This window comes from Rana temporaria, chromosome 5 (assembly GCF_905171775.1).
Source record: "Rana temporaria chromosome 5, aRanTem1.1, whole genome shotgun sequence".
In the NCBI taxonomy this organism is placed as follows: Eukaryota; Metazoa; Chordata; class Amphibia; order Anura; family Ranidae; genus Rana; species Rana temporaria.
Window position 1 is genome coordinate 39,757,131 of NC_053493.1, and position 26,207 is coordinate 39,783,337.

Consider the following 26,207-nt stretch of genomic DNA (forward strand, 5'->3'; position numbering starts at 1 on the left):
CCCAGCCCCCCCGTTTTACTTACCTGAGCCCGTTCACCTGCTGCGCTCGCCCCTGATGTCCTCTTCTTCACTCAGTCTGGCCGTTGATTGGCTAGAGTGGATGGATTAATAGCAGTGCAGCCACTGGCTCCTGCTGCTGTCAATCACATCCAATGATGCGGCGCGCCGGGGGGCGGTGCTAAGTGATAAAGTGAGCGGCTATAGCCGCCGGCTGTATCACGGGAGCACGCCCGCAAGAACTAACCCCCATGGGAGAAAGCTCCCATGAAGGGGGTTAGTTCTTGCAGGGAGGAGCTGAGACAGCCGCTGAGGGACCCCAGAAGACCAGCTTCGGGGCCACTCTGTGAAAAATGAGCTGAACAGTGGAGGTAAGTATAACATGTTTGTTATTTAAAAAAAAATATATATATATCCTTTACACCCCCTTTAAAGCGCTTGTAAACCACATAAACAATTTATTTTTTCCAAACCTGCAAGGCAAAAGGCATAATCAGCTAGTATGCACCGCATACTAGCTGATTATGAAATACTTACCTTGGAACAAGGTGAAGAACACTTACCTGGTCCACGCCGAGCGAGATGTCATCTTGCTCCGGCGTGTCTTGCGGGTATCGCCGCTCCAGCGCTGTGATTGGCTGGAGTGGCGATGACGTGCGCGGGGGAGATTTAAAATCGGCAAGGGTCGGCGGCTGCCGGTCCTTTCGCCGTGGATTCCCTCCTGCGCATTGCGAGGGGAATATCTCCTAAACCGTACAGGTTTAGGAGATATTCTTTATACCTACAGGTAAGCCTTATTATAGGCTTACCTGTAGGTAAAAGTCAAAAAGTGGGTTTACAACCACTTTAAGCTGCAATGGCAGCTGACATGGGTGTTTACATGACGCAGTTGCGACGCTTCACTCTGACTCCGCATCTGTGGCAAAAACGATCCAACATATCGCAATTGGCAGGCGGCAAGTTTACCGATCGCTGCCCATTTACCGATCGCGGCCCATTTAAAGTGAATGAGGAAGTGCAGCAAACACCCTGCAACCACATGCAATGTACGCAATTACGGTGCGTTTGTTCAGCAAAAATGGGGTTAAAACAGATGGTGAGGAGGCATCACATCACCTCTTCACTGCCTGTTAATTGCCTCTGACAAGCGATCAGAACGTGAAATCGCTCTTCAGAGGAGCAGTGGGTTTAGAAGCAAGTTTATTTTAGATAGGGAAGATATGGGAATAAAGGAAGGTATATACTGTATCCTGAAAGTATATGTAGATGGTCTATATATATATATATATATATATATATATATATATATATATATAATATATATATGTATATATATATATATATATATATATATATATATATATATATATATATATATATATATATACTGTATCCTGAAAGTATATATATATATATATATATATATATATATATATATATATATATATATATACACACCTGTTTTTCCCTGTAATACTTATATATAAACCAATAAAATAATATCGAATCAAAACCTGGCCTTACATTTGTCAGTGACTTGCATCATGCCTGATCACTATTTATTATTATTTTGATTATCAGAAGAATGATGACACCATCTGACATCTCTAGGAATGTGCTTCTATGAATATACAACCAGTGCACCGCCTTTGGTGTCAAGGCACAGCCAATCAATGAGGTTTCTGTAGAGGACGCCAACTAGGGTCATGTGACAGCATACTGTGATGTGAGGAGCAGCCATTTTTGATGTGGGCACATTCTGGGTTTGTTTTTGAATGGTGTAGAAAGAGAATAGTGACGCTTTTTAATATAGAAACATGTCAATAACATTGTCAGCAAAAAAAATAGCTAATGCAATGGTAAAGGTTCCCATTTTTAACATGGCTGCCCCAGCTTCCTGGCTCCTCCTTTATAGTCAGAGTAGGAAGGAGTTGTGTAATACTCCTGGCAGCATGTTCTGGTCTGCAGCTGACACACACATGCTATAAGCATGCTTTCCTGCATTGACATACAGGGATGATGGTCTGTGCTTCTCCCTGTCCTACACTGACACTGCCAAGACCCCTGCACTCCCCAGGAGGGACCTGATCATTGGCTGCACTCTAGGACAAGCTCAACACAGACAGGACAAGGTGCAGGGAACAAGAGGTCAAAGGTACGGTGACACTAGTGGACATTGTAATGCTGGGACATTGTGCGTCTGTGGAGTGTGAAACCTCTGGCTGAACACAGAGCTGCCAACATGTGGGGCTCATTCACACACAGTGCAAACGTCATATACACTGACCATCTGCATCGCTGTGTATGTTTGCATGCATTGTTTATGCACACTGTATTGTGTTTTTTTTTCTTTTGTTTATTCAAATACATAACTTTTTTTTTTTATTTGGCTAAGAGTCACCAAACCCGTTACAATCTGCTTTAGATTTACTAAAACTATGTAATGTGAGGACCTAATTAATTAACCCAATGAGGCAGACCTTTGTACTACATAGTTGGTGTTGGATCTAAAGGAGATTGTACAATCAGATTGTAGTGTGTGTGTGAGGAGCTTAACACATGCTGCAGCAGGCCACAATACACTGCAATAAGATGCTGTCTGTCTCATTTTTATTTAATTTTGTGTTCCTCATTGCACAGCGACACACTGATAAAATCGAGAACAGGGCTTCTTGCATGGAGTGTGAACAAGCCCATACACCTTTTCTTTTCCCACCAGAGGCATGTTTGTTCAGAGCCAGTGTATATAAAGTAGATCATCACAGAGTTGCCAGCTGCCCTTGGCATTCAAGGACAATGTCTATAGTGAAAGATCTGTGACGGGAAATTCTTGTTCTTGCAAGGGCCCTTAGTTTTTGATGCGAGTAGCTGTTCACAAATAATGAAAATACAAATCTCTGCACATAAAAGTGTATTTAAAGTGGTTGTAAGCCTCAGACATGAAATCTGAACAAAGCATATCCCTCTATAGCATGTACTTGTCTTAACCACTTAAGACCCGGACCAAAATGCAGCTAAAGGACCAGGCCCCTTTTTGCGATTTGGCACTGCGTCGCTTTAACTGACAATTGCGGGGTCGTGCGACGTGGCTCCCAAATAAAATTGATGTTCGTTTTTTTTAATTTTTTTTCCCACAAATAGAGCTTTCTTTTGGTGGTATTTGATCACCTCTGCGTTTTTTTTTTTTTTTTTTTTTTTTTTTTTTGTGCTATAAACAAGAATAGAGCGACGATTTTGAAAAAAAATGAATATTTTTTACTTTTTGCTGTAATAAATATCCCCCAAAAATATATAAAAAAAAAAAAAAAGTTTTTTTTCCATCGTTTTAAGGCTATACGTATTCTTCTACATATTTTTTGTAAAAAAAAATCGCATTAAGCATTTATTGATTGGTTTGCGCAAAAGTTATAGCGTTTACAAAATATGGGGTATTTTTATGGCATTTTTATAATTTTTTTTTTTTTTACTAGTAATGGCGGCGATAAGCGATTTTTTTTTTTTTGACACATTATTGGGACCATTGGCATTTTTATAGCGATCAGTGCTATAAAAATGCATTGGATTACTATAAAAATGCCACTGGCAGTGAAGGGGTTAACACTAGGGGGCGGGGAAGGGGTTAAGTATGTCCCTGGGTGTGTTCTTACTGTAGGGGGAGTGGCCTCACTAGGGGAAATCACTGATCTTCTGTTCATACATTGTTCATACGTTGTATGAACAGAGGATCAGCATTTTCCACCCTGACAGGACCGGGAGCTGTGTGTTTACACACACAGCTCCCGGTCCCCGCTCTGTAACTAGCGCGCCCCTAGTGGCCTGCGAGAGAGCCAACGTAGAGCTACGGGCTCTCGCGCAGGAGAGCCAACCTGCCGCCGTCATTCTACGGCAAGTAGTTAAGGCCTGCAGAGTGTGATGGAGGAGTCGGAGATTTGAAACCCTTGCCCAATACTGTGTAGAACTGACTTCTTCATGAATTCTTGTTCCATCTTTTTTTTTTTTTTCTTCTTCTTCTGCAGAAACATGAAGGAACAGGATGAACCGGTGCTTGCATCCACCAACATTACACCTCTACAGCAGATCATGGCCTCTTCAGCTGGAGCTTTGCTTACATCTCTTTTAGGTAAGAGCCAAGTGTTCTGTTAGGTATTCTGTATATGTGCAGGTTTAAACCCCTTTCACACTGGGTCGGTTTGAATGCGTTGTAACGCTAAAAATAGCGCCAGAAACAGCCGCTGCAGTCTCAAGTGTGAAAGCCCAGAGTGCTTTCACACTGGAGCAGTGCGCTAGCAGGATTGTTAAAAAATTCCTAGTAGCAGCATCTTTGGAGCGGTGAAAGAGCGGTGTGTATACCGCTTCTCTACCGCACCTGCCCATTGATTTCAATCGGGCGCTTTGCGGTGGTTTTGAACCCTTCCTCGGCCGCTAACGGGAGGTAAAATCACCTCGCTAGCAGCCGAATAGCGCCGCAAATCCGACAGTAAAGTGCCGCTAAAAATAGCCAACAACTACTAAATGGATTTACAACATAAAAACTGTGTTGTACACTGCTGTTTAGTCTGGATACCTTCCCCAAAATGTGGTCATCGTGGATAGGGTCAAATTCACCTTTTTCCGTTGGGGATAGGAAACTTGGAAACTGCTATTCAGATCCTCATCCATCAAGCTTCTACAGTATGAGGGAGGGGTATTAGCAGGCAATGTTCCTAGAAAGGACAATAAAAAAGGTGTTTTGGATTTCTCCTTCACTTTGGACCTCACATGCACACAACTCTAAGGGGTCTCTATACAGCTGTGCTCATAAGTTTACATACCCTGTCAGAATTTATGATTTTTTTTTTTTTGCCATTTTTCAGAGAATATGAAGGATAACACAAAAACCTTTCTTTCACTCATGGTTAGTGTTTTTTCTGAAGCCATTTATTATCAATCGACTGTGTTTTACTCCTTTTTTTTTTTTTTTTTTTTTTTTTTTTTGTATATATGACAACAGAATCTACCCAAATGACCCTGATCAAAACTTCACATACCCTGGTGATTTTGGCCTAATAACATGCACACAAGTTGACACAAAGGGGTTTGAATGGCTATTAAAGGTAAAAGGTCAATGAGTTTCTGGACTCCTGGCAGACCCTTGCATCTTTCATCCAGTGCTGCACTGACATTTCTGGATTCTGAGTTATGGGGAAAGCAAAAGCATTGTCAAAAGATCTGCGGGAAAAGGTAGTTGAACTGTATAAAACCGGAAAGGGATATAAAAAGATATCCAAGAAATTGAGAATGCCAATCAGCAGTGTTCAAACTCTAATCAAGAAGTGGACAATGAGTGGTTCTGTTGAAACCAAACCACGGTTAGGTAGACCAAATAAAATTTCAGACACAACTGCCAGGAAAACTGTTCGGGATGCAAAGAAAAACCCACAAGTTACTTCAGGTGAAATACAGAACTCTCTGAAAACATGTGGTGTGGTTTCAAGATGCACAATAAGGAGGCACTCGAAGAAAGATGGGCTGCATGGTAGAGAAGCCAGTGTCACAAAGCAAATGTCACAAAGTATCCTGCTTACAATACGCCAAACGGCACAAAGACATTTGGAGTGATGAGTTATCAAAAAATACTGGAGAAACATTTGCATTTATTAGCCAGGAAGCTGCGCATGGGACGTACTTGGACATTCCAACATGACAATGATCCAAAACACAAGGCCAAGTCGACTTGTCATTGGCTACAGCAGAATAAAGTGAAGGTTCTGGAGTGGCCATCTCAGTCTCCTGACCTCCATATCATTGAGCCATTCTGGGGAGATCTCAAGCGTGCCGTTCATGCAAGACAACCCAAGAATTTACAGAAACTGGAGGCTTTTTGTCAAGAGGAAAGGGCAGCTTTACCATCTGAGAAGATAGAGTCTCATCCACAAATACCACAAAGGACTTCAACCTGTCATTGATGTTAAAGGGGGCGATACACGGTATTAAGGCTGCATTCACATCTAGGCGGACAAAATCGCGGCGTTTTGTCCCGCGAATTGCGGCGACAAATAGCGGCGTTTTGTACCGCGATTTGCGGCGAAACAAAACGCCGCGATTGTCCGCCTAGATGTGCCCCTAGATTGTCCCCCTATGGAGATGGTTCCCATCTCCTATGCCGAAAGCCGCCTGAAAAAAAGGTCCGGGACTTTTTTCAGGCGTGGAGATGTGAACCATCTCCATAGAGGGCAATGTTAAATCATCCCTCTGGCATGTCGGGGCGGCAGCGGGCGTCACACTACAGGCGACAAAACGCCTAGGTGTGAATGGGCTCTAAGAACTGTGGTAAGCTTTTGATCAGGGTCATTTGGGTAGTGTCTGTTGTCATTATGATTTAAAAAGAGTAAACACAGTTGGCTGATAATAAATGGCTTCAGACAAACACTCACCACGAGTGAAAGAAAAGTGTTTGTGTTTATATTCTCTGAAAAATTGACAAGTAATCATAAATTCTGCCAGGGTGTGTAAACTTATGAGCACAACTGTAAATAAATAAATAAATAAATAAATAAAATTGCATACCCTTAAAGGGTTTTATTTACCTTTACCAGAATTTTCCTATGCAGATAAGTGGTGTCTTTAGATAAAAACAAACTGTGCAGCTCTGCCTAAGGCTAGGTTCACACTATCGCTGCATGCGGCTCACAGCAGGGGTCCGATGTGTCCCCGTTCATCATTTTCAGGTCTGATTTCAGCCTGAATTTTTGGCTGAATTCAGACCTAAAACGGACCAAAAGACGCACAGGGCTCCTGTGCAAATCCGCACCAGAGCCGCAGGGAGAGATATGTGAACTGATTCCATCGAGAGCCGGTCAAAATCTCCTGCTATTGCAAATTGGATGTGGTAAATCCGCATCCGATATGCAATAGTGTAAACCTACCCTAAAGATGAATAATGTCCTTGGTAAAGGTGTAGGCCATTTTATGTACCTCATGAAGCCCATCTGGAATTCTCTCCCAAGACGTTGCTAAGTGAGGCCTAGTTGTTACTGGTCACCTCCTCCATTCGGGGAGAGAGTATGTGAGGGTATTTAAATCATAGAAAGGGCTCACTCCTGTGATGTTGGAGGTGAGTAGTAATGACTAGGCCTCGCTTGCCAACATCCTGGGAGTATTCCAGTCAGGCTATAGGTAAGTAGGAAAGGTATGTAACTAGCCTACACCTATAACGATGGCATTATTCAAGTTTAGTCAGGGCTGCACAGTTTGTTTTAATCTACAAACGTCCCTTACCTGCATAGGCAACGTTTTTTTTGTAAAGATGCACACACCATTTAAGTGTCCCGACGTGGGGAACTGCTGGTTTATTTAATAATATACCGTATTTATCAGCGTATAACACGCACCCTAACTTTAGGCGGGAAGTTTCAGGAAAGAACTTTCCACAGCCCCCTGCATATAACACGCAGGCACAGTTTACCCTCTATTTTCAGGGTAAAATAGTGAGTGTTATACGCCAATAAATACAGTAGCTACTAGTGTATTCCATAATATATGCTCATAATCTTCTTTTGGTTGTGTTTGCTCATGCAGTGACGCCTCTGGATGTTGTCAAGATTCGACTTCAGGCTCAAAGCAAACCCTTTACCAAAGGTAAGTTCTGTGCATCACAAGAGTAATAAAATTCACTACTAAAAAAATAGGAAAACTCTAACAATCAGCTTTGTTAATATTCTCCCTTTTTGGTCTGTTGAATATCTAGCAGAAAGTGCTCTGTTAGACCCCCTTTCACACTGGGGCTTTTTTCAGGTGCTTTTGGGCTAAAAAAAAACAAACGCCTAAAAATGGCTCCCCCTGCAGTCTGTGTGAAAGCCCAAGGGCTTTCACACTGAGGCGATGTGCTGGCAGGCCGTCTTTGGCGCAGTGAATGAGCGGGGTATACCCCGCTCCTCCACTGCTCCTGCCCATTGAAACTAATGGGCAGCGTGGCCGAACCGCCGGCAAAGAGGCGCTTTGCGGGTGGTTTTAACCCTTTTTTGGCCACTAGCAGGGGTTAAAGGTGCACCGCTAGCACCCAAATACTTCCGCAAAAACGGCGGTAACGTGATGCTAAAAATGGCGCCGCTTTACTGTCGCCCACACTTTAGTGTGAAAGCAGCCTTATATCTAACGAGTGCAAGCAAAAATATGTAAGTGTGCATAGCCATGTCAAATAACAGAGCCCTGAAAATGTGTGAATCCTATGTCATACAGTACACAGTATACAGTGAACGAAAAAAGTATTTGATCCCCTGCTGATTTTGTATGTTTGCCCACTGACAAAGAAATGATCAGTCTATAATTTTAATTAGTAGGTTTATTTTAACAGTGAGAGACAGAATAACAAATATCTAGAAAAAAAAGCATTTAAAAAAAGTTTTAAATGTATTTGTATATTAACCACTTGCTTACTGGGCACATATACCCCCCTCCTGCCCAGGTGAAATTTCAGCTTCCGGCACTGCGTCGCTTTAACTGACAATTGCGCAGTCATGCGACATGTGTCTCCCAAACAAAATTGACGCCCCTTTTTTCCCCCCAAATAGAGCTTTCTTTTGGTGGTATTTGATCACCTCTGCGGTTTTTATTTTTTGCGCTATAAACAAAAAAAGCAACAATTTTGAAAAAATAATTCAATATTTTTTACTTGTTATAATAAATAGCCCAATTTAAAAAAAAAAAATCTCAGTTTAGGTCGATACGTATTCTTCTACAGATTTTTGGTTAAAAAAAAAAAAAAAAATCGCAATAAGCGCTTACAAAATATGGGACAGAATTTATTATTTTTTTTTACTAGTAATGGCGGCGATCTGCGATTATTTTTTTATTGGGACTGCGACATTATGGCGGACACTTTTGACACATTTTTGGCGCCATTCACATTTATACAGCGATCAGTGCTATAAATATGCACTAATTACTGTATAAATGTGACGGGCATGGAAGGGGTTAACACTAGGGGGTGAGGAAGGGGTTAAATGTGTACCTGTATTGTGTTCTAACTGTGGGGGGAGGGGGGTGACTGGGGAAGGTGACCGATGCTGTGTCCCTATGTACAAGGGACACAGATCGGTCTCCTCTCTCCCCTGACAGGACATGGAGCTCTGTGTTTACACACAGAGCTCCATGTCCCTGCTCTGTCATTGCCGATCGCGGGTACCTGGCGGACATCGTGACCTCCAGGCACGCGCATCGGCATCTCGGGAGCGCGCGCCGCCGCCTGCCGGATCTAACAGATATCTATGTGTAACTGATTCTAAGAATCAGGCGCATAGATACGGCTGCACAACGCAGAGATACGACGGCGTATCTGGAGATACGCCGTCGTATCTCCACTGAGAATCTGGGCCTCGGTGCGCCCAAAGGGGCGTTTTTTGAAAGTTTCCCTTATGACAGATATTTTCTCTAAGTATGAAGCCATTGCCATTGATGTAAAGCACCTCTGAAAGGTGAAGGCAATCCCAAAAACATGACCTGTTTTGAAGCAAAAATTAGGATTACGTTTGGGAACCCCTGGTGTAGAGAAATAAAGCACAGGTGGATGTGATGATACTCATTTAGAGTCCAGTGAGCAGACATTTGCTGCAGTAGACAATAGCGGTATAACTATGGTCTCTATGCCCTGAGACAGAGGATGTGTTATTTGTAGGACCAGCTAAAAACATATGTACATTCTCTGGCAGGTCAGACAGTCCACATACTGTATGTGTGTTTTAGATAGGACTGCTATTCTGTTTCAATGTTGTGTCTTTGTGTTGTTGTTATTAGGGAAGTGCTTTGTATATTGCAATGGTCTTATGGATCATCTCTGTGTATGTCAGAATGGAAACGGCAAAGCCTGGTATAAAGCACCACCCGGCCGAATCACAGGAACAGTGGTAAGGACCATGTTATAGTATAAGTATACTTTTATACTACCAAAGCCAAACCGCCGCCCTCCCATTATCCCCCAGTAAATTTCTCAGACCAGTGGCCTGACCCAGTGCAGGAGTCGCAGCCTATAGCAGACGCGCTGTTCCTTTCCCCCTACCAATCTGTCTGGGCCATGCTGTGTTGCACATGTGACTTTTTTTCATAGGCCCTTTGGCTGCATTCACACTTGCGCGTAGGTCGTTCAGTCGTTTGTCCCGGCGTTTTTTCGCGTGTATTCATGCTTATTTGCGCGTTTGCATACAGCGTCGTCCGACGTTTTTGTACTTCGACGTTTCTTATTTTAGCCAATGGGAGAAATTATCATCTTTTCATCACTTGTTGCTATGTTGGTAGATTTTTTTTTTTTTTTATCTTCTGCCTGGGTGAAATGTTCTATTGATTAAAGCGACAAAACATCCGTAGCAAACGCTCGTTGTCGCGCTAGTTGCTTGAATCGAGCGTTTCCATTACTTTCTATGGGAAATCGAAACGCTCAAAAATGCCCAAACCGCCCGATTCGCGTGACAAAAAAGGGTCCGGAACTTGTTTGAACTTCAGTCGTTCGGCGTCAGGCGTTTTGGAGTGGAGATGTGAACCATCTCCATAGGGAATAATATATTTTTTCCCCTCTAGCGTTTTTGAGCGTCGCGCTTCAGGTGACAAAACGCTCAGGTGTGAATGCAGCCTCTTGGAAGAACTAAAGACCTGTCTACTTGCCATCCTGCATGCAGACCGCCTACTTAAAGCGGGAGTTCACCCGAAAAACATTTTTTAACATTAGATTGAGGCTCATTTTGTCTAGGGGAATCGGGTGTTTGTTTTTTAAATCGAAGCAGTACTTACCGTTTTAGAGACAGATCTTCTCCGCCGCTTCCGGGTATGGTCTTCGGGACTGGGCGTTCCTACTTGATTGACAGGCTTCCGACGATCACATACATCGCGTCACGAGTAGCCGAAAGAAGCCGAACGTCGGTGCAGCTCTATACGGCGCCTGCGCACCGACGTTCGGCTACTTTCAGAAAATCGTGACGCGATGTATGCAACCGTCGGAAGCCTGTCAATCAAATAGGAACACCCAGTCCCGCAGCCCATACCCGGAAGCGGCGGAGAAGATCTATCTCTAAAACGGTAAGTACTGCTTCGATTTAAAAAAAAAAAACCCGGTTCCCCTTGACAAAACGAGCCTCAATCTAATGTTAAAAATTAAGTTTTTGGGTGAACCTCCACTTTAAAACCGCCAAAATATTAAATATTTTAAAAGCCGAGCGCTCCGAAAATAAAATGTTTTAGTTTAATTTTTTTTTATGTCACATTTTTTTTAAGTCACATGATCTTTATCAAGTGTAAATAAAAATGTACTATAAAGTTACTTTTAGGACACGCATGCAACATAAAACCCATTTTTGGTAAAATATAAAAGATAAGGTGACGTCGAGTAAATGGATACCTAGCATGTCAAGCTTTAGGCTGCATTCACACCTGAGCGTTTTCAGCTCATAAAATGCCTGAAAAAAAACGCCTGAAAAACGCCCAACTAGTAAAATCCCATTCATTTTTATGGTACCTATTCACATCTGAGCGTTTTGTCACCTGAAGAAAAACGCCTTGAGCTCAAAAAAGAACATGAGCTTCTTTGGGGCAGATTACAGGCGTTTTTTCTGCTTTTTACATTGGTGACCCTTTGACCTGTACAAAATTGCGGCAAAAATGCAGTAAAAATCATGGTAAAAGCGCTCGGGTGTAAATGCAGCCTTGAAATTGCGCGCACTTGTTAAACAGCAACTTTGGTACCTTAAATTTTCCATAGGTGACCCTTTAAAAGACCTTACAGGTCATCAGTTTAGACTAGAGCTGCACGATTAATCGTCAAGAATCATTATGGCGATCTTTTTCCCGTTGCGATTCTTGACACAGGGTTTCACATCTTTGACATGAAAATAATTTTCTCTATGCAAAGAATTTCCTTTCTGCTCTCAGCCAAAAGTCAAAGTTTGGGCAATCTGCCAAGTCTGGGCAGCCTGCCAAGTTTTGAAAACATTCTTTATCAGTAGAAAGTTAAGTCTAAACATTGTATCACATTGACTTCTGTATGTAAATTAGGAACGTTTAACCACTTAAACACCAAGGCCCAGATTCACGAAGAGCGGCGTATCTTTGAGCGGGCGTAGCACATCTCATATGCGCTACACCAACGTAACATAGAGAGGCAAGAACAGTATTCACAAAGCACTTGCTCCCTAAGTTACGGCGGCGTAGCGTAAATGGGCCAGAGTAAGCCCGCCAAATTCAAAGTAGGCAGGTAGTGGGCGTGATGTATTACAATGAAGCATGTAAATGAAGGGCTGAACGAACAGCGCATGCGCGTGCATGCTCAGAATCACGTTGCATATACTCCCTAAGATACGACGGCTCAATGCCTTCGATGTGAACGTAACCTACGCCCAGCCCCATTCACGTACGACTTGCGCAAACAACGTAAAATCTGACGGCTGTTCCGACGTCCATACCTAACATGACTTACCCCTGCTTTATGTGGGTTAACTTTACGCCGGATGTACGCCTTACGTAAACGGCGTAGATTACTGCGACGGGCGTAAGTATGTTCGTGAATCGGCGTATCTAGGTCATTTACATATTCGACGCGTAAATCAATGGAAGCGCCCCTTGCGGCCAGCGTAAATATGCGCCCAAGATACAACGGCGTAGGAGACTTACGTCGGTCGTATGAAGCCCAAATTCAGGCGTATCTTGTTTGCTGAATAAGGCGCATAGATACAACGGCGCATCCGTGGACTTACGCGGCATATTAGAAGATACGTCAGCGTAAGTCCTTTCTGAATCCCGGCCCACACCTTTTTCTGACAGCTCTTTTCAAGTTAAAATCATTATTTTTTTTGCTAGAAAATGACTTGGAACCCCCAAACATTATATCATTTTTTAGTAGAGACCTTAGAAAATAAAATGGCGGTTGTTGCAATATTTTATATTGCACTGTATTTGCGCAGCAGTCGTTTTAAATGCAATTTTTTTGGAAAAAATTACTTAGATGAATTAAAAAAAAAAAAAAATAGCCAGTAAAGTTAGCCCATTTTTTTTTTTTTTGTATAAATGTAAAAGATTTTACGCAGTGAGAATCGTGATCTTCATTCTAAGCAAAAAAATTGGGATTCTCATTTTGGCCAGAATCGTGCAGCTCTAGTTTAGAGTTAACCATGAATAATGGGCCTAGAATTTTAAATATAATACATAAAGTGCAAGCAACATTTGTGTACATTGGTGCCCCTAGGAGCTGGTTCACACAGGGGCAACATGACTTCCAGCACGACTTTGGGAGGCAACTTGGACAGGACTTGAGTATGAATTTCCCAGCCACAGCGCCCAGGGAAAGCAGCAGCCAAACCTAGAAGTGATGTAATATACCTTGTTTCTGTAGGTAGGGGAGATCAGCAAACAGACATTCGCTGGTCTCCCTCCCTTCTACCTGGAGGCACCTGCCATGCCGGTCTTGGGTCCACAGATGGGAGTGTGGAAGACCTAGTGGGGGCAAACGCAGGGTGGGGGGACACAAATGTACAAGGAGTGTGTGAAAGAGATCGGGAGGCTGAACAGCTTACAATCTACATCTGTCATATTTACACACCCCTACAGAAGCCAGGAGTGTGTGTCAAATCCCAGCTGCTAGAGACATATGCATACGATGGTGGCAGATGTTATAAAGAATAAAAAAAACATGGTGAAAATAGTATTTTTGGAAAAAATGGCACCTGACACAGTGCGTTGGCAAATATTATGTTGTCCAGTTAGGGTTTGCATCTGTTTTAAAGGGGTTCTAAAGCCAAAAGTGGAACACACATTTGGCATGTAATTTTTTTGGGGGGGGAGTGGGGGCTTCAGGAGGAGTGGGACTTCAGTGACGCTCACGCATGCGCAGTGGGTGCCCGGCTGTGAAGCCGAAAGCTGTCACGGCTGGGTGCCCACACTTGGAATGAAGATGCCGGAGAGGAGCGGAGCCCCGGCTGGCGTGTCGCTGGAACGTGGAGCAGGTGAGTGTATGTTTATTAAAAGCCAGCAGCTACACTTTTTGTAGCTGCTGACTTTTAATAAACATAAAAAATGGCTGGAACACCCCTTTAATGCATTCTATGCATTAAGATAAAAAGCCTTCTGTGTGTATCAGCCCCCCTAATACTTACTTGAGCCCCATCTCTATCCAGCGATGATGTCTTCGAGTCCCTCGGCCGTCTGTGACTCTACCGCATGACTGGCTGAGACACCGCAGTGGTGCCATTAGCTTGCGCTGCTGTCAATCAAACTTAGTCAGCCAATGAGGAGAGAAAGGGGGTGGGGGTGGGGTTGGATCATGGCTCCATGTCTTGATGGTCACAGGTAGCTGTGACTTGGCTTGGGTGCCCCCATAGCAAACATTTAGATTGCATTGGTCTTCTTTCTGCAGGATGCATTTGTCCAGATTGCTAGAAATGAAGGAGTGCGATCCCTCTGGAGTGGACTTCCTCCAACACTGTAAGTCCAGCATCATTCATATCGCTTGTTTGCTTTGTGCTGCCAAAAAAACTTAACTGTAATATATCTACCACTCGGGTGAAGTGGTTAAAGTGGTTGTAAATCCAAGAAACCTGCCCCCCCCCCCCCCCCAAAAAAAACCTGGAAGACAAAGGCATAATGAGCTAGTTTGCATAGCCTACTAGCTCATTATGAATTACTTGCCTTACATTGAAGCCCCCGCAGCGGTCCTCGTACCCCCCTCCGGCCAGCGACATCGCTACCAGAGTTACTTCCGGGTATCGCGGGCTCCGGCGCCCTGATTGGCCAGAACCGCAATGACGTCACTCCCGCACGGGAGCCACTGGTAACGGCACACTCACTGAAGCAACGGCGTGTACGTGCCATTCCTTCAGTGTGCATGTGCAGATCACATCGGCAAATGCAGATACAGGGGATATTAACAGTGCAGGTTTAGGAGATATCCGGGGTAGCTACAGGTAATGCTGAATATAGGCTTACCTGTAGCAAAATGTGGTTGTAAAGGGTTTTGCTACAGGCACTAATGAGGCGGCATGATTATGCAGCACCGATGGGCACTGATTAGTGGCATTTATATGCAGCACTGATAGGTGGTACTGATGAGAAGACACTGACCGACATCGCTGATGTGCACTAAAAGGCATCATTAATGGACACTGATTGGCATCGCTAATGAGGCTGCACTGACAGGCTCTAATGAGCCGGCATGATTATGCAGCACCAATGGGCACTGAGGTGGCACTGATATGCAGCACTGGTGGGCACTGATAGGTGGCACTGATATCCAGCACTTATAGGCACTGATGAGACACTGACAGGCATCGCAGATGAGCACCCACAGTCATCATTACTGGGCACTGATTGGCATCACTGGGCATCACAGGTGGGCACTGGTAGGCATCGCTGATGGGGCTGCACAGTGCCGATCCCCTCTGTCAGGAAAGTCGATTATTGTCTCTCCTTTATCCACTCGCTGTCAGCGTGACTAGAGGAATGCCGATAACCAGCACTTCGTAGTTACAGTATGATCAGCTGTGATTGGACACGGCTAATGGGCTCTTTACCGAGATCAGATATGTGGTATGTCGAAGCGACACACCGCACCATCGATCGTCGTGCGCCACCATGGGGCTCGCACTAGCAGTAAATCCTGAAGAACATCATATGACGCCCGGTCGGGATAACTGATCCACTACCCGGCCATCATTTTTCTATTGGTCGGGTGGGATCTGGGTAAAGCTGGAAATGGGCGAATATGTTTTTCTAAAGCTCAGTAAAGCTGGGTGTGGTCAGTTTGAAACCTGTCTCTGCCATGTAGGCTGTCGCTGCCAGACCATAAACCACGCTGAGGCAGTTTTCCCCAAACTTTGTCCCTTTTATGACCTGTTTTTGATCTAAAAAGAAAATGTTTGATTCAGTGGTTGTGTTCCATAGATGACCTTTATAACACAACATGTGCTGTTGATTAGGTTATATAAGAGTCATTAAACAAACAGGATTTCAAAGGTGAAACTCAAAGCTGTTTTGTCCTTTGGACACATTCTGTTTTTTCTTTTTTTCGGATTCCTCAGACAAACATTTCGCTCTTTTGCCTTGCAGTATGAACTACCGTATTTATCGGCGTATAACACGCACAGGCGTTTAACACGCACCCTAACTTTAAGAGGGAAGATTCAAGAAAAAAACTTCCAAAGCACCCTGCGTATAACACGCAGGCACAGTTTACCCTCTATTTTCAGGGTAAAAAAGTGTTATACGCCAATAAATACAGTATATTGTTTATGTAACATGTATTGTTTACAGCATAACCGCAGTCTGTCAGCTAAATACAATGTTGAAATTACATATTCTATGGAGACTTTTTAGTTATTGCAACAAGGAGTTAAATCTCTCGCTGAAAAGCCATTAGAGTAGTCCATGTAGTCCAAGCCTAAATCTGTTTGACCAGTCTTGTGGTTCACTGATCTCTGCTACAGTCAGGAATTATGGGGCCCCTTACACAGCTTCAGGCTTGGGCCCCGTGGATCAGAGAAAGGGGGGGGGGGATTGGGTGCTGCCGCCGTCGTCTGAAATTGAGAAGCGGGAGCTGCTGAAAATTGAGAAGCGGGGGGGGGCTGCCTTTACAAAAAAAAAAAAGAAATAAAGAAAAAAAATATATATATAAAAAAAGGGGTGTTAGCCACCTGGGGACCTCTGGGCCCTTTGATAAAACAATTTTTTATGAAAAGAAATGACAGAAAAAGGGGGTTGCCATCCGGGACCTCTGGGCCCTTTAATAAAAATAAAAAAAATAAACCTCTGGCCCCTTTTTTAAAAAATAAAAAAAATATATATAAAAAATAAATAAAAATAAACATGTATATAAAAAAAGGGGAGGGGTTGCCATCCAGGGCCCTGGGGACCTCTGGGCCCTTTAATAAAAAAATAAAATAAAAAATATATATATAAACAAAAATAAAAAAATAAACATTTATAAAAAAATAAATAAAAAAAGGGGGTTTGCCACATGGGGCCCTGGGGACCTCTGGGCCCTTTATTAAAAAAATAAAATAAACATTTATAAAAAAAAAGGGGTTTGCCACATGGGGCCCACTGATCATTTTTTATATATATATATATATATATATATATATATATATATATATATATATATAAAAAAAGGTTCTCCGGACCTCTAAAAAAAAAAAATGGCCCTTTAAATAAAAAATAAAATAAAAATATATTTTAAAAAAAATTCAATTATCCTTCCTGCCTAGACCGTCTGAACAAAATAACCAACCCACTCCTGCTCCAGATACATACTAACCTACTTTTCTCCATCAGATAAATCAAAAGAGCAGTTTTAAAGTTTAGTTCCTTTGCTGGCTGCCCAGTTATCCATTAGTGCAGACTATAGGATCTTGTCTTTTTATGGATGGGGGATTCACGTTGATGCTGACCTTTTTTATTAATGGGCTCCTATGGTCATTTCTAATGTCTGTGTCTTTTTCACAGAGTAATGGCCATACCGGCTACAGCCATCTACTTCACCTGTTACGACCAACTGCGAGACTTGCTTATTCCTCGCATGAATAATGCTGAAACCGCGTGCCTCATCGCTGGAGCCACTGCCAGATGTAAGGATTGTGGTCTATTTTTAACAATGATCTATCTCGTATATAGAAGAGAATATTTGAAAGTAAAACCCTAACTGAATAACCTGTACGCTTTATGTATTTTTAACAGTTGCAATTGTTTTCTATTAATACAATACTTTCATCTTTGTCATACATTGTTGCACTTCTAATCTTCTGCAGCCTTTTTGCAGCCACTGTGCTTTAAAAAAAAACGTGCACTTCAACGACCTCTCCATGTCATGCTTTGCCTAATGCATTATTGTGTGTGTGTGTGTGTGTGTGTGTGTGTATATATACAGTATACACACTGTAGTGTGTGTTATATAATATGTTAATAAGAAAATATATATATATATATATATATATATATATATATATATATATATATATATATTTATATATATTTATATATTATTATTATTATTATTATTATTTTTATATAGTTGTTGCTCGTGTTGCTCATAAAAAGCCATGTTTTATTTTGCAGTGGGCTCAGTAACTTTAATAAGTCCATTGGAACTGATCAGGACCAAGATGCAATTCCGACCTCTGTCCTACAGAGAGCTGACGCAGTGCATCCGGACGTCTGTGACCAATGAGGGCTGGCTGTCTCTCTGGAAAGGATGGGGCCCCACTGTGCTGAGAGATGTCCCATTCTCTGGTGGGTTCCTTATCGATAACTCCCTATGCTACCTAAGGAAGAGTAAACATATATTTGTTAAATTTTGACATTGCCATCATAGTAAAGTAGTACTAATGCTTAGAAACAGTAATGGGGGAACTCTCTGTGACGCCTTTCCTCCTACACAACCACCTAGCTGTTGCCAGTCTGTTCCCCAACCAACATTATAATTATTATTGTTTGGCATTGTGGCTCATCGTTCTCCCAGCACCTACCATCCTCTGAATGAGCAGTATGATTTATCCCTAAATTCTGGCCTTAAATCTGAACTTCTAGTATATTTACCATACCGTGTTTCCCCAAAAATAAGACCTACCCTGAAAATAAGACCTAGCGTTATTTTCCAGGAGGGCTGCAATATAAACCCTACCCCAAAAATAAGCCCTAGTTAAAATGTTTGTAACATCCTATAATCGACTCTATTACATAATTATATAATGTACAATGTGTGTGTTTCTGTAATATAATTGTGGGGAAGAGAGCTCCGGCAGGTCACAGAAGCGCAGAGCTGCACTATAACAAAGGTATTGGGCACAATTATATTACAGAAACGCACACATTATACATTATATACTACTGTAATAGAGTGGATTATAGGATTTTACAAGCATTTTAACTCTGTTTACACTGGGGATTCTTGTCAGGCAGGGAGAGAGAGGGGGGGAAAGACAGCACATTACATGGTAAGACCTACCCCGAAAATAAGCACTACCGTGTCTTTTGTTGCCAAAATTAATATAAGACCCAGGCTTATTTTCGGGGAAACACGGTATATGATAGACTGACTGAATGAAAATGTGTGTCTGTTTTATTTTTTTATTTTTTTATCTGAGCCCTATGTTTTTTGGGGTGGACAGCAGCGTACAGAGTAGTGTCTATTCTGCCTTCATTCCTGAGAGTTTATTCATGTACACCGCTATGGCCTTGATGTTCTCAATACTACTGCTCTTTGTATTTGTAATATTTTACCACCATTCACTACTGATCACATGTCCTGATCACTGCTATAGAAAGGCGATGGTCACTTGATACCAGTCTCTGACCATATTGCTATGTCTTGGTATAGCTGATACAAGGGTCTGATTATGCCCCTATGTACTGATATATTTTATACAAGGCTCTGACAAAATTCCTGTGTATTTGTGTATCTGATACCAGACTATGTTTTCATGTACCAGTGTATCTGATACAAAGCTTTTACCATATCCCTATGAACTGGTATATCTGATATAAGGCTCTGAGCATATCCCTATATACTGCTATATATGATGCAATGCTCTGATTATAACCTTATGTGCTGATATATCTGATACAAGGCTCTGATCATATCCCTATATACCAGGGGTCTCAAACTGGTGGCCCTCCAGCTGTTTGCGAAACTACAAGTTGCATGAGGCACTGCAGGGCTGACCATTACAATTATGACTCCCAAAGGCAGAGGCATGATGGGACTTGTAGTTTTGCAACAGCTGGAGGGCCACTAGTTTGAGACCCCTGCTATATGCTGCTGAAAATGATACAAGGCTCTGATCATATCCCTATATACTGCTATGTATTATACAAGGCTCTGATCATATCCCTATATACTGCTATGTATTATACAAGGCTCTGATCATATCCCTATATACTGCTATGTATTATACAAGGATCTGATTACATTCCTATATAATGCTATATCTGATACAAGGCTCTGATCCTATCCCTATATACTGCTATATTCTGATACACGGATCTGATTACATTCCTATATAATGCTATATCTGATATAAGGCTCTGATCATATCCCTATATACTGCTATATTCTGATACACGGATCTGATTACATTCCCATATACTGGTATATCTGATACAAGGATCTGATCATATCCCTATATACTGCTATTTCATCTGATATAAGGATCATCTGATCATATCCCTATATACTGCTATATCATCTGATACAAGGATCTGAGCATATACCTATATACTGCTATATCTGATACATAGCTGTGACTGTACCTCTGTGTACTAGTATATCTGATACAAGTATCTTCCCATATCCCTCTGTACTGTCTGTAGCTGTGTACTAATATAAAGGATACAAATCTATAACCATATACATGTTTGCTGTTTCCAGCAATGTACTGGTACAACTATGAGCTTGGCAAGAAGTGGCTGTGTCAGAGATACAACAAGCTAGAGCCAACGTTTACTATGAGTTTTACAGCCGGCGCCATGTCTGGTTCGGTAAGTTTCACAGTTCTGAAAGATTGCAGCAAGGTATTAATATTCATACCCCTGTATTTGTCCTCCCCTCCATAACAACATATGTGGCTGAAAACTTCTAACTGTCTCAGAAGTTTAGTCGAGTCTCTACTCCAATTCACCCGTCCTGTATGGGGCACTGTCCTGTATGGGGCACTGTCCTGTATGGGGCACTGTCCTGTATGGGGCACTGTCCTGTATGGGGCACTGTCCTGTATGGGGCGCTCATACTGGTTGATGGAAGAGTTACTTACCCAAGTCTGTCCCGTGTATTTCAGATCGCTGCTCTTGTAACTTTACCGTTTGATGTTGTGAAGACAAGAAGACAGGTAGAACTTGGGGAGCTAGAGTCATTAAGAAGTAAGTCTGTCTTCTGCTATTCTGAAAGTAGAGTCTGCAACATAATATATTAATGTAAGTTGAATTTCTCACCTATAGCTTTGAAAGGGTATTGTGGGAAAAAAAAGTGACCTGTGCATGTGTTAATGCGTTGGGAAAAAAAAAATCTTTATTGGGACAAATACAGCATAGTAGAACATATTAAAGAAAACCGTACATGACATACTTCCGATAAGACCCATACATCGGGATAAAGAAGTACCGGGCTGATGAAAAGGAAAAAATATTAAAGGGATTGGACAAAAACACACACATACATGTAGAATCGCAAAACACATTGCAAATGTTTCCATATATTACACAACCTTGACGTAGGCTAGAGCCTACAGTCGCTCATGTTCTTTGAAAAGAGCTGGACGCTAAAGGGGTATTCTAAAGTAACTAACCGGAATTCACACTTGCAGGTGTGAAGCAATGATAATGACTTTATTGAAGATTCTTGTACTTTCTGCGGCGGCATCACGTAAGCTATTTACACTACGCCGCTGCAACTTACTGGAGCAAGTGCCGTATTCCTCAAGCACTTGCTCCGTAGTTTGCGGCGGCGTATCCCCGCGTAATTCCAAGGGGGCGGCTTGTATTTAAATTAAGCGCGCCCCCGTGCCGTTCGAACTGCGCATGCGCCGGGCTTAAAATAGCCCAGTGCGCATGCTCCAGTTCTCGACGGAAAACGTCAATGACGCCGACGTGTGCGTCATTGACGTAAAGTCGTATTCAAGAACGACTTAGGAAAACGACGTACCCGACGGGAAAAGACGACGCGGACCCGACGCCATACTTGGGACTGGCGTAAGGTTACCCCTCATATAGCAGACGACGGTTACGCGACGCAATTTCGTTCGGGAATCGGCGTATCAGGCTCATTTGCATAAACGAATGAGACCTGAACGTAAACGCCACCTACCGGCCGGCGGCGAATTACATTTAAGATCCGACAGTGTAAGTGACTTACACATGTCGGATCTTCAGCGTATCTATGCGAAAATGATTCTAGGAATCACTCGCACAGATAGGCGGGTCAAAAAAGAGAGATACGACGAAGTTTCCCGAGATACTCCATCGTAACTCTTCTGAGAATATGGCCCCTGGTAGAGATTAACGCGTTTCATGAATCAAAATTCGCTTTATCTCTTTACCGATCAGCTACCGTTGTTTATATGATGGCAGGTTGGCATAGCTACACAAACCATCGTAGGTGTACATTGGGCACTTTTAAGGTATATAGGGCGCGCACGTGATGTCTGACGGCCACCTGAGATCGCTCCTCAGAGAGCCAGAACGGGCATCTGTGTATGTAAACAAACAGATCCCTGTTCTGACAGGGGAGTAGAGAGAGATCTGCTGTTCCTAGTGATCAGGAAAAGCGATTTCTCTCCTCCTCCAGTCAGTCCCTTCCCCCACAGTTGGAAACGCCTCCCTAGGGAACACTTAACCCCTTGATCACCCCCTAGTGTTACCCCCTTCCATACCAGTGGCATTTATACAGTAATCAGTGGCTATTTTTAGCTGTGATCTCTGTATAAATGTCACTGCTCCCCAAAAAAATCCGATCTGTCTGCCGCAATGTCACAGTCCCGCTAAAAATTGACGATCATCGCCATTACTAGTAAAAAAATGTTATAATAAAAATGCCAAAAAATCTATCCCCTATTTTGTAGACACTAGAACTTTTGCGCAAACCAATCAAACGCTTGTGATTTTTTTTTTTTTTTTTTAGAAAAATATGTATAATACGTATCGGCCTAAACTGAGGAAAAATAATATTTTTTTTATGTATTTTTGGGGATATTTATTATAGCAAAAAATTAAAACGTATACATTTTTTTTTTTTTTTTTTTTTTAATTGTCGCTCTATTTTTGTGTTTTAGTGCAAAAAAATAAAACCACAGAGGTCTATTCCTGTTCTGTTGAGAAAACCAAACTTTTTGGGGTTTCCGCTGCCTTTTGTGGTTACCAGAACAAATGGAGTGAATCTCCCTAGTGGAAACTTGGACGGCAGTAAAAACCTGACAGGGGTTCTAATCTTTCCATGCTCTATCCAAGACAAAAACTGTTTAGGGCTTAGGCACACTTTATGACGGGCATTTCCTTCTTTTTTTTTTTTTTTTTTTTTAGGCTCTGTGTGACTTCTCCCCTTACTTTTTTTCTTTCTAGATTCTCCAAAAAGATCCTCATCAACCTGGAAGATCATGTATAGGATTATATCTGAGAATGGATTCCAGGGGCTGTTTGCTGGTGAGTTTGAGTATTGTAAATGCCTCACCATTACTGTTCCAATCCTGTTTTTATATGGCTTCATATTGAAAGGGTTTATTTAATATTTTCCTCTATAAATCAGCACAGTGGTCCCTCCCTCCTATACTGGTCTGGTTTATCATACAGTGGGGGAATTCATTATTTGATCCCCTACAGATTTTGTAGGTTTGCCCACTTACAAAGACATGAAGGGTCTATAATTTTTATCAAGAGTTGTATTTTAAATGATGGAGAACTAAAATCCAGAAAAAAAAAAAACATTAAACAAATGCTATAAATTAAGTTGCAGTTCAGTGAGTAAAATAAGTATTTGATCCCTAAGCAAAACATGACTTAGTACTTAGTGGAGAAACCCTTGTTGGAAAGCACCCTTGTGGTTACCAGGTTTGCACTCCTCTCGGATTTTGGTCCACTCTTCTCTACAGGTCTGGAGACTGGCTAGGCCACTCCACAACTTTAATGTGCTTCTTCTTGAGCCACTCCTTTATTGCCTTGGCGGTATGTTTTGGGTCATTGTCATGTTGAAAGACCCATCCACAACCCATCTTCAGTGTTCTACCGGAGGGAAGAAGGTTCTCATCCAAGATTTCGCAATACATGGCCCCATCTATTGGCCCCTCAGTGTGGCAAAGTCGGCCTGTACCTTTTATCAGAGAAACGGCCCCAAACCATAATGTTTTCGCCTCCGTGTTCTTGGGGTCATAGTCGGCCTTTTTCTTCCTCCAAACATGGCGAGTCGAGTTGATGCCAAAGAGCTCAATTTTGGTCTCATCTGACCACAGCACTTTCACCCAATTCTTCTCTGAATCAGTTAGATGTTCATCGGCATGACTGTACATGTGTCTCCTTCAGGAGGGGGACTCGCTGTGTTTGAAGGAAGAAGCTGCTAAGCTATTTAAACCACCATAACACACGAGAAACACTAATATCAGAGTATGATGAAAAAATTTACCAGCAGCAGAGTGTTGTACCGTGTTGTCCATTAACAAAAGTAAAAGTTTGGATTTAAAGGATAAGTTCACTTTAAAAAAATTAAATAAATGCACATTTTTTTTGCAGGTAAAGCATTGAACCAGTGATCAGCCTAGGGTGACCACATTTCCAAACTGCCATTCAGGGACACCGCCCTCCTTCACAAAAATTTGCAATTTTTAAAGGCTTATATGCAAGTAATTGGCCATAATAGGGGGTATGGGGGGTTCGGGTACTGCCTTGGGGGACATGTATCAATGCAAAAAATGTTTTTAACATTTTTCAGGAGCAGTGATTCTAATTATGCTGCAAGTGCAACAAATAAAAATGAATAATTCCTCTAAATATAGTGCCTGGGGGGTACCCTTAGTCTGCCTGTAAAGTGGTGCATGTGTACCATGTATGGAACATGCAGCAGCAAAAATGAAATTTCTAAAAACGCAAGTCAAATTACATTTAAACTGACTCACGGTTGCAATTGCATGCATCCGGCTATTGAACAAAAAAAGCACAAAAAACATAGTGTCCCCTCCTCCTAGTCCATAACAGACCCCTTGGGCTCTGCCCCGCCACCCCAAAGCACCTTGTCCCCATCTTACCCTGGCTGGTGGTTGTGATGGCATGTAGGCAGGGGGATTATCAGAATCTGAAAGACCCCAGAGGACCCAAAGGGTCTGGAATGGACTAGGGGAGGGGGGGACCAGCTTTTACTGCACTCTGGTTGGGCGCAGTGCATTGCAGGGCATTTGGTGAGGCGAACACCCTGGGCTGGGAAACAGACAGTTTCCACCTGTCGGCTCATCAGGTGGCTGTGTCAGTTTCATTCTGGGACACTGTATTGTGCTGGATTGAAGGTGCCCGGGACAGAACTGCAAAATGCGGGACTGTCCCGGGCAATCCGGGACACGTGGTCACCCTAGATCAGCCATGCAGGTCTTCTGCAGATCATCAGTATATCTGTGTGACCTTACATCCCGTACGAACAAGCAGATCAATTAACCGCTTGCCCGCCGTATTTTTATGGAGTCAGGTCGTCTCGGCTGTGCAAAATCACGTAATATAACGTGATTTTGCATTGCGGCCACTAGGGGCGCGTGCCCCCTGCTCGCCCCTGGTGCTGATGCGAGTGCCCGGCAGGCGCGATCACCACCGGGCTCCCGGTTCTTTCAGGGGGAGAAATTACTGATCGTATGTTCCTACAATGTATGAACAGCGATCTGTCATTACATCACACTAAATCCAAACTTCTAACAATGTGGAGATCTATCGCCACTGACACAACATTCTTGTCCAATTTTTAGTGACTGACTTTTTTTTCTTTATATTCTTTGCAGGCCTTATTCCTCGTCTGATCAAAATCGCTCCGGCGTGTGCCATAATGATTAGCACTTATGAATTTGGGAAGGCTTTTTTCCGCAAGTTAAACAATGAACGACAGCTGAAAGCGTTGTGATGAAGTTTTGCATTTTTTACGCTTTTCTCGGTCCACGCATTAGGTGCAAAGCATCTCTCCAGTGTACTTTTTTTTTTTTTTTCCCAATAAGAATAAAGGTAATGAGAAGAGTACATTAACCCAGAACAACCAATCGGAAGTAATCTTTCACTAAGTTGCCAACAGTGGAACTCCAGTTGCTATGTGTTCCTGCATTTTGTATTATCATGTTTGCCCCCTTCAGTGTTTTATTGCCTAACTCCAGTGGTGTTAAAAACAATTTAAGTAGTAGAAGAGCCTTGCAGCAATTGGATTGGGGGAACTATGGGCATCTTATTTCCAGTTTAAGTGCATTTGAATTTTTTGGGTGTTAAATTTCTGTAAAGTGTCTCTAAATAAAGCCAAACCTTTTGAATAGAGTGGGAGAGGGTTAGAGCCTCTGTCAGGTCTTTGTTGCAGATCCTTGCCCCCACAGGGGAAATTCACCCTCTCTGTTAGTCCTGGTGTCACCAACATTAACCTCTTGGCACCGAGAGAAGGCAAATGCTGTGTTTCCCTGAAAATAAGACCTACCCTGAAAATAAGACCTAGTGTTATTTTCCAGGAGAGCTGCAATATAAGCCCTACCCCGAAAATAAGTCCTAGTTTAAAA

General features: G+C 42.5%; 1 protein-coding gene across 1 annotated transcript; it reads left to right on the forward strand.

Annotated features, from left to right (window-relative positions):
- The first annotated feature begins 1,911 nt into the window (after positions 1 to 1,911).
- On the forward strand, positions 1,912 to 25,974 carry SLC25A40 (solute carrier family 25 member 40). The gene is made up of 11 exons (XM_040352417.1): positions 1,912 to 2,152; positions 4,014 to 4,117; positions 7,555 to 7,614; positions 9,769 to 9,878; positions 14,366 to 14,433; positions 17,449 to 17,570; positions 18,058 to 18,231; positions 20,369 to 20,478; positions 20,775 to 20,856; positions 23,050 to 23,130; positions 25,458 to 25,974. Exons 2-11 carry the CDS (start codon positions 4,018 to 4,020, stop codon positions 25,574 to 25,576), a joined length of 1,026 nt encoding a protein of 341 aa, XP_040208351.1. The 5' UTR covers positions 1,912 to 2,152; positions 4,014 to 4,017; the 3' UTR covers positions 25,577 to 25,974.
- The last annotated feature ends 233 nt before the right edge of the window (positions 25,975 to 26,207 follow it).

Coding starts and splice junctions, on each gene's coding strand:
- SLC25A40 (XM_040352417.1), top strand. CDS start 4,018: ATGAAGGAACAGGATGAACCGGTGCTTGCATCCACCAACATTACACCT. Junction 4,118..7,554: donor TTTGCTTACATCTCTTTTAG/GTAAGAGCCAAG, acceptor TTGCTCATGCAG/TGACGCCTCTGGATGTTGTC. Junction 9,879..14,365: donor GCCGAATCACAGGAACAGTG/GTAAGGACCATG, acceptor TTCTTTCTGCAG/GATGCATTTGTCCAGATTGC.